Consider the following 11,788-nt stretch of genomic DNA (forward strand, 5'->3'; position numbering starts at 1 on the left):
AGAGCCCTAGCCCCCTGCATTTCCCCCTTGCATAGGAAGGGATCTGATCCAAGCTCACCCCACATCTCCCCAGGGGCAGACAGCACCCCCCGCCCCAGCTCAGAGGGTTTGGGGTCAGAGCAGCCCATGCCAGGTCCTGCTGCCCCAGTGCAGCTGCAAGCCCCCCAGCACAGGGGTCACCACCACACAGCCACCCTGACATTCCACCATGCTCAGCCAGGGCAGGAGGGGGGCAAACCCCACAAGAGCCCTGTCTCCAAGCTCCCACAGGTGGGGGGCAGCAGGCTGAGCACACCGGGGCAGCATGCCCGGGTGACACAGGGAGGGCAGTGGGTCAGGGCAGGCTGCCAGCCCCACACCAAGCCCTCCCTGCCTGGCAAGGGCAAAGGAGGGCCATGAGAGGTACTGGGGGCCATGGAGAGGCACCAGTGTCCCTCCTAGCAGATGCATCCTGTTGCAAGGACCACTCTGTATCCCCAGGGCAGGTGGAGGCTGTGGTCAACAGCAGTACCACTGCTCTGCAGATGGGACCCAGGCACTGCCAGCAGCTGTCACCGGTGCTTGGGTGACCTGGGAGGGACAGGGTGGCAGGGAGGGAGCATGCCTGGGTAAACATCCTCACCTGGCCTCTAAAAAAATAAAAATAATCAAGCCCTGTCCTCCTGCCTGGTGTAACAGGGCTATGGGATGTGGCAAGTCCCAGATTCAGCTGGTCCACAGGGTATGCTGCAACCCTGAACCAGCTCCAGCCATGTCCCCTGGCAAGTGAAAAGCTGTGGGCAGTAAGGGGGGGGGGAGGGTGGTGTTCCCTGGGGAGCTGCCCCTTTTCCACACCACAACATCCTAATGCCAGGGCTAGAAACCCCGACTCAAGTCCACAGCTGGGAGGGGGGGCAAAGTCATGCTGAGATCCCCTGGAAAAAAGCCATCCCCCACAGGGATCCCCCCTTCTGCAGCACCCCACCACCACAACAAGGGGCACACGCTGGACTGTCAAGCCATCCCACAGCACAGACCAAGTGCATCCCACTGGCAGATATGCCCACTCCTGGGCGATTAAAGCTCCCAGGGGCATTGGGGAGATGCCAGCACCATCCTGCATCCCGGGGCACTGGGGAGATGCCAGCACCATCCTGCATCTCAACAGGAGGGGGTCCCAAGGCACCGCCCCGAGCATCCCTTGGCTGGCCGCTTCCCCGTGCTGAGCAGCGCGCAAGCCAGAGGCCACCTTCAAAGTGTTGTGGGGCGGATTAGCTGGATTAGGGAGGCAGTGAAAGGACCCATGCTGCTCCGGAGGAAGTCTCGCCCAGGGCACGCTGAAAGAGCCATTTTTACCTGTCCTGGCCGCTACCGCCAGCCTCGCCAAAAGCCCCGCAGCCCCGTCCTGTCAAAACAAGTCCTCCCGGCCCCATTCACCCCACGGCGCGGGGCCGGCCCCGGGGAAGGGGAGGGGGGGTGGTGGTGGGGGGGGGTAGGTGGGTGGCAGATGGGTGTCCCCAGAAGCGCGAAGGATGACTGAGGGCTCGCTGCTGGCCCAGTGCCCCCAGCTCCCACCAAACCCAGCCCCACCAAAGGGGCTCCCACCACCCGGCTAAGTCAAGAGGGGTGGCAGAAGAGGGGGCTGCCTTTAAAAAGCCAGCAGCAGAGGGGCTGAAAGGGCCCGTTTGGGGCCAGCTCCACAGCCAAACCCCTTTTGTTTAACAGCAAAGCTAAATTAATGTCTTTATTACCCCAAATCGCGGGGTGGCGGTTCCCAGCGCAGGGAGGGGGGCAGCCGGGGGCTCGCACCGCCCCGGCCGGCACCGAGGGGACAGCGCAACCCCCGAAAAAGAGGGGGGAAAAAAAAAGGGGGGGAGAGGGGATTCAGTTGGGAACTATTCACCGCTAAGACTCCTGTCAGCATTGACATAAATTTCCACTGGTGTTGGCATTTAGGCATTTGCCATTTCCATATGTATAGGGCTGCCTGTACTAATTATGCTAATCACCCCCTCTGTTGGCTGCTGTGAAAAATGGCCACATTAGGCACTCCACTGCTTGCTAATGTCACTTAATGTGTGGTTGAAACATACATTCATCCCCCTCTGAATGGTGAAATTTTTCCACATTGCTGGCTTCATTCAGGCAAGAAATGAATTTTTTGAACTCAGACCACTTTTCCAGGCCCGAGGGAGAGGCAGATAATAAAACCCTCTTCTCGGGCCCTGGCGCTGCCCCCTCCCAGCCGCCAAATAACATTTAAAACGCAAAAAAAGAGCCCCCCTCCCTAAGTCCATGGATATGTCTAAGTTAAAAAAAAAAAAAAAAACACACACACACACACAAAACCCCCACCAAAACACAAAATCCCCACTTTCTAGGAAATACAAAAAACCCAACATATAAGTTGAAAAGCAAAGCAAAATGGATAGGGGCAGATAAGCCACAGCCATCTGTAAAGAGTCTCCCAGTCTCTTTGGGTTAATTAGCAAAATTTTCCAGCCTGAAAAAGCTGACTGAGCTGTCAAGGAAGGGAAAAGGAAAAGCAAGAGGTTTTTGCACTCGCCTCCCAAAGATATATGAAGGCAAACTGCCTGCACCTCATATTCGGGCGGGTGGGGGGCTTCTGGGTGAGCCCCCCCAAGAAGAAAGATCCTTCCAGAGCCAGCTGGGGCTGGGAGGGAGAATGTGCTTTAGAGCAGACTGCAGAGCCAGGCAGGCAGGTTTTTGGGATAACAGGGACCTCGGCACTTCATGGCAGCAGCACCCCAGCTGCCCCTCACTCCCCTGAGCCCCCAAGGATGGGATCACAGGGTCCCCAAGGATACCCAGACCCTGCAAACAGAGAGGACTGCAGGGTCCCAAAGGAAAAATCTCATCAGGCCAGGCAGGAGGGGGGCTCAGGGAGCCTGGGCTGCCCCTTCTGTCCCCATGGGTTGATACCTGTGTCACCATGCCCCGAGAGAAGTGGGGACCCCATCCCCACAGGATGCCCATCTGGGGATGGAGTGGGGACATGGCAGCCCAGAAGCCATCCCTCGGGCACGAGGCCAGATCCCAGTGGGCATCTCACTGCCCCAGCTGCAAGGGCAAGCTGCCGTTAGAGCCCCCATGCTGCTGGCACCAGCCCCACGTAGCCCCCCAGCCCTGCACCCTGGCTTCGCCTGCTCCTTTCTCTGCCCCCCACAAAACCCACCTGCCAGTAGCAACGAGACCACCCACCTCTCTCCATGCCCACCCAGGAATGGCCACAGTACCCCACTCCCCTCCACAACTGCTGCCCCACACACACCCCACTCCGTGGGTCCCACCACGCACCGTGGGGACAGGGGCCGGGAAGAATGGCCACACAGATGGTCTCCCCAGGACGCAGGCAGGGTGGGGAGGGCATTCAATCCCCATCCTTGGCTTTCTGTTGTGCCTATCCCATCCCTGACACCCCTCTCTCTGCAAAGACGGAGCCAGCCAGGGTCTCTTCTCCTGCTTGCCCCTGCCACAAGGGGAGCCCCAGGCTGCGCCCCAACCCTGCCCTGGGTGCTGGGGAGGGGGTGCCCTGTGCCAAGTCCTGTTGCAGAGGTCAAGGAAAGGCAAAAGCTATTGCCAAGGGGATTGGGGGTGTCTTGGCTTCATGCCCCAAGCTGGGAACAAGGCAGCAAATTCCTCTCACCCCCATACCACACAGCCCATTTCATCCCACCAGCATATTCGGGGTGTCCCTGACCCCCTCCAGGAAAGGGACAGGGTCTTCTCCGAGGAGACTCGGCAGCTCTTTGAGAGTGCAACGGCTGCGCGGGGTGCTCGGCTGTTCCGGTTAGGAATTAACCCGGCCTTCCTTTGAACCAGCCCTCAGCACTATAAATCAGGCAGACCCATTCACCACCCAGGGCTCTGCCTGCCCGGAGCTCGCCACCCCGGCCCCTTGGCCCTACAGACTCCCTGGGAGAGCCGGGAACAGCTGCCAGGTGTCTAGAGGTAACTCAACACTCGCCGCTAGCCAGGATTTCAAAGCCTCCGAGTGGCTAATTGCTTCGGAGGAGCCTAATTGAACATTTCCACAGTCGAGTCCAATTTATGGGGTGACACAGTCTCCTTCCATCTCCCTAACAGGGATGTGGGTCAGGCACAACCCCAAGAGACCACAAGCACTCCCCAGCCAGCCCCCAGTCTGCGGGGCTGAGGATTACACCCCCAAAGTGGGACATGGGAGTTTGTGCTTTCCCATGGCAGCCAGGGTCACAGCCCAGGCTCAGGGGGACATGCCACCAGCATGGCCCCAACACTGACCCCAGCCATGGGGCCAAAGCAGGGCTGCCCACCCTGTCCCCCTTTTGGGGTGGCGTTGGGGTGGGTGCCTCCATGGAAAGCAGCTCCCGTCCCTCCTTTGCCCACCAGCTCCCAGGGGGGCTGAGCCAGCAGGGGCAGCCTGGTACAGGGTCACGCTCCACTCCTGTGGGGTTGGGACCTCACCTGGGTGAGGTGGTTTGTGTTGGAACATCACCAACCCACATCCCTCAGCCTGGCTAGGCAGAGGCAGGTGATCAGGTACAGACCGTTGCAGGGGGTCATCAGAGGCTTCCTGGACCCTCAACCACCCTGCCTCTGAGCTGGAACCTGCTGGCCTAGGACAATGGGACCAGGACTCCCTGCACACACACCCTGCCCCTCAAGACACCCCACGGTGCTGCCTCGGAGCTGGGACAGACCCTGCTCCTGCAAACGTCTCCTTACATATCCAGAGAGGCAAGGAGCTGGGATCGCCTGGCACTCTGGGGATCTCAAAGCTTTGGGGCCAGGCTGATGGGGCACCAGCAGCACTGCCTTGACCTGGCACAGAAATGTCAGGCTTGCTGCAGAGGGAGCCTGAGCAACATCTGCCCCTGCACACCCAGGGATGGGAAGAAGCCGTGGCTGAGAAAATCCCGATGCAGTTTAAGATGCTCAGGACCCAGCCACACAGTCTGGGAAACTGTGTTCCGCTCCCCAGGGGCAGCCCAAGCCCTCTCGCCTCCCAGTAATGCACATCTCCACACCAGCAGGACAGGGTCCAGAGATCAGGAAGGGCTGGCTACACCTGAGGACACCAGGGGATGCTTTGATCACACCAGAAAAGGCAGACGCCGAGGCCAGCAGAGAGGCAAGGACCCACAGATGTTATGGGGAAGGGAAGCAGTCCCACAGCTGATACACAAGACTGAAAAAGCCACTGCAAACCTTTCTTCCACACCCTGGCTCACGCATGCCCATCAGGGACCCTGCAGGACTAAAGCCACACCAGCCACATCATCCTTGGTGGTCGCACGTAGTGCCAATGCCTGAGGACAGCCTCCCTGAGCACGCTGGGGCCGTGCCACCCAGGAGCAAGGCACGGAAGGGTCTGCCCCAAATGCACACTCCTGGAGGAAGAGCCCTCCCAGGAAGACCAAGAGGGGTCCCGAGCAGCACCCCACAGAGCACCCCCAGCATCGCACACCATCCCCACCCCAAGCACTACAAATCCAGGGCAGGAGCTGTGTGCCGACCCAAGCGCACCCACTGCCCAGGAAGGGATAGGACGCCCCAGGGTTAGCAGTTTTTCACTATGGTGTAAAAATAAATAAATAAAAAAAAATCCAGCTCCAAAGGTGCCCCAGTCATGAGAAAGAGGCGGCTCCTCAGAGAGGCCCCCTGACACCCACACCACAGTGCAGGGGAAATGTGCCCCAAGAGCAGGCACAGTCCCTCCTGGCTGTACCCACACAGGCAGCGAAGCATGGTGGGGCGCAAAGCGTGCGTGCAAGAAAAGCTGGGTTTCTGGGCACTTCCAGCCATCCCCAGGCTCGGCCACATCCCCACCCTACTCTCCACCCTGATGCGTTGCAAGTCCCATTCCCCCCCCACACACACAACAGGAACAACCACAGCCGCTTCCCTGGCTCCGGCCGTGGTTGCACAAAACACAGACTCCTTGCAACCCCAAAAGCACAATAAAAATCCAATGGAGCTGGAGCCGCGACCCGGAGCAAAGGAACCACGGAAGAAGCACGTCCCTCCTCCAGCAGCCACCACTTAGGCGCCGGCCGGACCAGGAGGTATCACTGGATTTCTCTGCTACGTGTTGCAGAGGAAAGGGGTGATGGAGACAAGATGGGGGGACGGGACACAACACACACGAACACTCCTCAGGAGTGGGGAGCAGGTGGGAGAGCCAGGCATTCCTGGGCAGGGGTGCGTGCATGCATCTGTGTGAGAGCAGGGCTTTTTTTTTTTTTTTTAAATAAAAAAAAAAAAGGGGGTGGGAGAGCAAAGTTGCTTCTATTGTTGAACCAAATCCAAGAGTAGCTGAGGACCACACAGGGAGCGGGGCGTGGGGGAGGAGGCAGCGCTCCCGCACAAAGATGGCTGACACCCCTCCGCTGAGCAACATCTGCCCCTGCACAGCACCCCGCCGGGGACCCCAGGCTGCCAGAGCCCCCCCGGCCCGCGCCTGGCAGGGATGGGGAGCGGGGGCGCCATGCGAGGCGCTGCCCCCCCCCCTCCCCCGGACCCCCAAAGTAGGAGGGAAGCGCAGGGAAAGTAAATCCCAGCGCCGGGAAGCAGAGCTGCAGGGAGAGGGGAGAGAAAATCCACGCTGGAGTTATTAATAACAAAGGAGGGGGATCAGCCGCTTCCACTCGGAAACGGGGATTTGCTCCCGCCTGACCCTGCCCGCCGCTGCGTCCCCCTCCGGGCAGGGCTCCCGGCCGGCACCGGCACCGGCCCCCGCCGCGCTGCGGGGCTGCGGCCCGCCCCCGGGGGCGCTCCCCGCGGGGAAGGGGGTGCCCACGCGCGCGCGGGGACACGCGCCCGCCGCCGCCACGCACCCGCCCCACCGCACGCGCGGGGACGCGCCCGCACCTCGGCGCCGGGGGACCCCCGGGCGGGACACGCGTGGGAGGTCCCTTCGCGACACGGCACCACGCACCCGCGCGGACGGGACCTCGCGCCGCGGGCGGCCACGGCCCCGCCGGCGGCCCCGTCCCCCCGCCCCGCGCTGTCACCTGCCCGCGAGCCGGCCCGCGTCCCCGTGCCCACGGGGGGCTGCTCTCGCGGGGCCGCGCTTACCTTCCACCCAGAGGTGCTCGATGTCGGTCTCGATGGACGCCACCCGCAGCCCCACGGCCAGCGCCCCGAACACCAGCAGCCCCACGAAGAGCACCTTCCCGCAGTGCCGCTGGATCCGGCAGCCCAGGGCGAAGAGCAGCGCCTGAAAGCGGGCCCGCAGCCACAGCGGAGCCCTCTGGCCCACGGCCCGGCCCTGGGGAGAGGGCGAGGATCAGACTGGGAGCGGGTGAAGGGAGCCCCTGGCCCGGGGAGGGGTGGGGGGGAGTCCGCTGCGCGGCGGGACGCCCGCGGCGGCCGCTCTCCGTGGGCTGCGGATCGGCGCCGGGACCCCTCCGGCACCCGCGATGCTAGAGGTCCCCGGCCGGGGAGAGAGCGGGTGCCCGAGCCGGGGGACACGGGGGTACCCACACCCGCTCCGCGCCACACCCCCGCAGGCTCCTCCGCGCTCTCGGCGCCCCCCCAGCCCGGCTCGGAGCCCCCCGCGGGAGCGGGCGATGCTCGCCCCTTACCTCGGGCAGCGGCTTGCGGCGGGCAGCGCGGAGCGGCGGCGGCGGCGGCGCGGCGCGGGGGGGCTCGGCCGGCATGGCGGGGCGACTGGAGGGGCTGGGCACCCCCCGTTATGTGGGGCCGAGCGCGGCGGTGGCCCCCATGCGCGCGGCGGGGCCGGTGGTGCCGCTGGCAGTGCAGCGCGGTGCCGGTGCGGAGAGCCGTGTGCCGCCGGCCGCCCGCCGCGCCTCTAAAGGGGAGGCGGGGGCGGGGGGCGCCGGGGGCCGCGCCGCCGCCGCCGCTCCCATTGGCCGCCGCCGCCGCGGCAGCGCCCATCGCCGCTGCTAGGCAACGGCGCGCCCGCCGCCGGCGGCCACACACGGCGGCACCCCCTACCGCCCCCCCGCCCCGCACGGCCCGGCCCGGCCCCGCCGCGGGGGGGAGCGCGTCCCGCCCCGCCCGCGGACAACGGCACCCCCCGCGCCCCGGGCCGCCCCCCCCTCCCGCGCCCGCGGCCCCCCTACAGACACCCCCAGGGATGGGCAGGTGTCCGCCCCCCCCCCCCCCGCCCGCCCAGCAGCACCGCAGGGGTGGGCACCCCCACGCTGCCACCCTGCCGAGGGTAGGCAGCCCCCCCGTAGCTGTCCCCCGAGGATGAGCACCCCGCAAGCAGGGCAGCCCCCCCTAGCCAGCCTCAAGGCTGGGCATCCCCCTGTAAGCACTCCCCTTAAAGGTAGGCGGGCCCCCCGTAGCTGTCCCCCAAGGACGGGCACCCCATAATCAGGGCAGCCCCCCCATTGCCACCCCCAATGAACATCCTTCTCCCACAGCTACCCCGCAAGGGTAGGCAGCCCCCTGGAGCTGCCCCAAGGGATGGACATCCCTCCCAAGGGGGCCCCAAGGGTAGGATGTCCCCCCCATAGCCTCTCCCCGAGGATGGGCACCCACTCATAGCTACCCTCCCTCGTCCAGGCACTCCCCTCAGAGACCCCCACCCAGTGCTGGACAGACCCCTCATAGCTGCCCCAAGGGCCAGTATCCCCTCCAGGGCCAGGCATCTTCCCACAACCACTTCCCAAGGGATGGGCAGCCCTCCTAAGGGCAGAATATCCCCCTACGCCCACCTCCCAAGAACTGAGCAGCCCCCCCAGCCACCCCATAGCCATCCCAAGTGATAGGCAGCCCCCTCCCAGAGTCTGCGCAGCTCTCCTATAGCCACCCCAAAATATGAGCATCCTTCCCTCAAGGGGCAGTTGCCCTCCCCCAAAGCACCAGGTATCCCGCCCCCCCTCCCCGATGCCTTTTCCCAAAAACAAACCATCCCCCCAAAATCGGGGTGTCCCCCACCTGAAATGCCAGTTGCCCTCCCCAAGGGCCGGACATTCCCCCAGGGCCATGGTGGGGACAGGGAGACACCCCACTCTTTGGGTGTGCCCACAAGTGCTGCCCCATCCCCTGCCATGCAGAGGCAAGCCCTGCACCCCAGGGATGGAGGCAGGGGGGCACAAGACCCCCCATCCATGAGGCAGAGGGCAGGCAAAAGGGCAAGGGGTAATTGTCACCAATAATTTGTGGCTTAATTAGGATTATTTCTCTGCTCCTTTTGCTCCCTTCTCACGCCTTTATTGGACAGACCTGGTGCTGCTCCCACTGGGAACGGTGCCCTGAGGAGCTGCTGAGGGCACCCAGGGAGGTCGGTAAACCCATGTGGAACAGCACCCACCCTGTGTGCGTCCCCATGCCTGCTGCCCACCCTGGTCCCCCGGAGCAATGGTGGTGATACTCATCCTGGTGTCTCCAAAAACGGGGGAGCCCCCAATAAATACACTCTGTTTGTTCCTCAGGCGGCTCCTCTGCACCCCCCCGGCCACAGCCCCCGCCTGCCTGACCCGCTGTCGCGGGGCTCTCCTGGGCCTTGGCGGCACGTAAAGGGTTTCTCCCTCATCCTGTGATAGGCCTGTAGCATCTGGCCTGTCCCCAAATACAGAAGGGAAATGGCTATTCAGCACTTCTGCTGCCTGATTGCTATTAACAGCTCCACCATTCCTCTTCCTCTGTGGACCCGCACTACCACTGGGCAGCTGCTGCTTTTTATGACCAGACTTTTTAAAAACTTAAGTTGTCATCCTCCTCTCCAGCACCGCAGGTTCCCCTGAGCTACGTTCTCTAAGGACTTCCTACCTGTCACCATTGGTTTCCACCAGGGGCTCTCCCACTGGTGCCCTGCAGACAGGGAAATGCCATCCATGTCCTTGGAAAATTTGTGGGATGGTCAAATGGAGACCCCACTTGGTGTCTGATGGGGCCCAGGGCTGAGCTGGATTTCCCCCACCCCGGTGCCCCATGGGTTTCCACAGGACCTGGGCTCCCGGTGCTGCAGGACTGGCTTCCCCGAACCCGTCCTGGCTCACCCACACCGGCACCGGGCTCCCGCACCGCATGAGCATCACGCAGGACTGGCTGTGCTGGGGTCATCCCTTGCACCCCTGCCTGCTTTGAGCCATGCAGCCCTGTCCTACTGCCCACCTACTGCCTCCATGCTCCCCAGGGACCATCCATGCTCCCCAGGGACCAGCTGCCTGCCCAGGACCCGCGTGGCCCTGGCCAAGGCTGGCACGGAGACTTGCACCCCAAGCGAGAGGACACAGGGCTGGGCAGGAGGGCAGCTGGCGTGGGGATCCCGGCTCTGCAGGGAGGGTAACAACCCCAGTAACGGTGCCAGATCCTGCCACACCAACGGGGATTGAAACCCAACCGAAAAACGCCTGTGGGCAGGACTGCCCCTGCCCTGACGCCACAGAGATGGGCTCCCAGACACAGGGTCTGCTCTGAGCCGGGGGCTTTAGGTCTCCCTGCAGGATCCTTATTTCCCCCGGAGCCACCCATGAGGGGACTTGGAGCCCTGCGGGCCACCGGCCTTGGGGAGTGGGCTGGGGAGTGAGGGAGCAGCTCGTGCGCAGGGAGACTTCGCTTGCTGCTTCTTGCTGACCGGCTGGTTTATATCAAAGCGGGAGGGGGGATTTGCTGTTCTAGATGGTATTTTAATGGGCAGGCAGGCAGCTGGAGCCTGGGAGAAGCCTGCTTTACATTGTTTGGGGTTGTAACAAATAAATTCAATTAAAGGCAAATGGCTCCGCGCAGCCCTCACCCTGCGCAGTGTCTCTGCGGTACCGGCGGCTGCGAGAGCCACGGGTGCGAGGCGGGAGCCGGGGCTTTGCCCTATGCCCGGGGCCACCCGGGGGTCCCTGCCCACCCTCGCCCCTGCCGCGGGGAGATGCCGGGATGAGCCGGCGGGATGTGGCAGGAGCCGGGGAGCGCGGGGCACCGCACCCACCGAGCACCCGGAGAGGGAATGGCGTGGCCGGGGAGCCCGCCCTGTCCCGGGGAGCCCACCCTGTCCCCGTACCGCACGGCCCACCCCGTCGAGCAACGGGGCTGAGAAAACCCCTGCGGGCAGGAGCCGCGGCGCGGCGGGCCGGGCGCTCCCCGGGGACGGACGGCCCGGGACAACGGGCTGGGCGGGCAGCGGCACCCCCGGGCGGCGGGCGGGGGCCGGGGCGCGGAGCCGGGCTGGGCACGGCCGCGATGCAGCCCCAGCGCCCCGCGGCCGGGGGAGGCACCGGGGCTTGGCGGGGCCGGGACGGGGCCGCGGCGCCCTGTGAGCCGCCGCCGCCGCTCCTCCATTGGGAGCCAGCGCCGGCCGGTCGGTAGCTGGAAACCAGACGGTGCCCACGGGGGCACCGGCACAGCCCCCCGGCCGCGGCCCCGGGCCAGCCGCAGGCTCCCAGGGACCCGGCGGGGGGGCGGGGGGGGGGGGGCTCCCGAGCCGACCAGTGGGGTCAGGGTGTCCCCTGTCCCGTTGCTGCCCCCAGCCAGCACCGGGTGTGTCCCAAGGGACGGAGAAGGGAGGCAGCATCCCACCGGAGGGGGTTAGAGATGGGGCTTTCACGTCCCTTAAAACCTCCATGCGTCTCTCTGTGCTGCACCGTGCCTCGGTTTCCCTGCACCTCCCCAACAGCGGGAGGGTGAAGGTGGGGGGATCTTCTCTTGGCTGGTCCCCAAGTCAGAGTCCACCTGGTCCCCCCAGACACGGTGGAGAGAGCGGGGAAGGGCTAAAGCCCCATCTCCGAGGTCAGGGAAAGCCCCGCAGGGAGCAGCGGGGTCCCGTCACATCCCACCTGTGGTAGTTCTCCATGGGACATGGCACAGGGGACATGTCCAGCAAGCCCGTGTCCCAGCACCG

The 11,788-nt window shown here is 64.4% G+C and overlaps 1 protein-coding gene across 1 annotated transcript; it reads right to left on the bottom strand.

The window, feature by feature from the left end:
- Positions 1-855: 855 nt before the first annotated feature.
- Positions 856-7,765, bottom strand: LOC121095707 (protein patched homolog 1-like). Its single transcript, XM_040610883.1, has 3 exons — positions 7,569-7,765; positions 7,060-7,252; positions 856-881 (listed from the first exon to the last, which is right to left on the bottom strand). The coding sequence occupies exons 1-3, from the start codon at positions 7,641-7,643 to the stop codon at positions 856-858; spliced, it is 294 nt and encodes a 97-aa protein (XP_040466817.1). The 5' UTR covers positions 7,644-7,765.
- Positions 7,766-11,788: the final 4,023 nt, after the last annotated feature.

Source organism: Falco naumanni, chromosome 11, assembly GCF_017639655.2.
Source record: "Falco naumanni isolate bFalNau1 chromosome 11, bFalNau1.pat, whole genome shotgun sequence".
NCBI lineage: Eukaryota > Metazoa > Chordata > Aves > Falconiformes > Falconidae > Falco > Falco naumanni.

Excerpts from the sequence above, each read along its gene's own strand:
- LOC121095707 (XM_040610883.1), bottom strand. The coding sequence starts at position 7,643 with ATGCCGGCCGAGCCCCCCCGCGCCGCGCCGCCGCCGCCGCCGCTCCGC. Across the intron at positions 7,253-7,568 it reads GCCGCAAGCCGCTGCCCGAG|GGCCGGGCCGTGGGCCAGAG; the intron begins GTAAGGGGCGAG and ends CCCTCTCCCCAG. Across the intron at positions 882-7,059 it reads CGAGCACCTCTGGGTGGAAG|CTGTGGACTTGAGTCGGGGT; the intron begins GTAAGCGCGGCC and ends CCCCCCTCCCAG.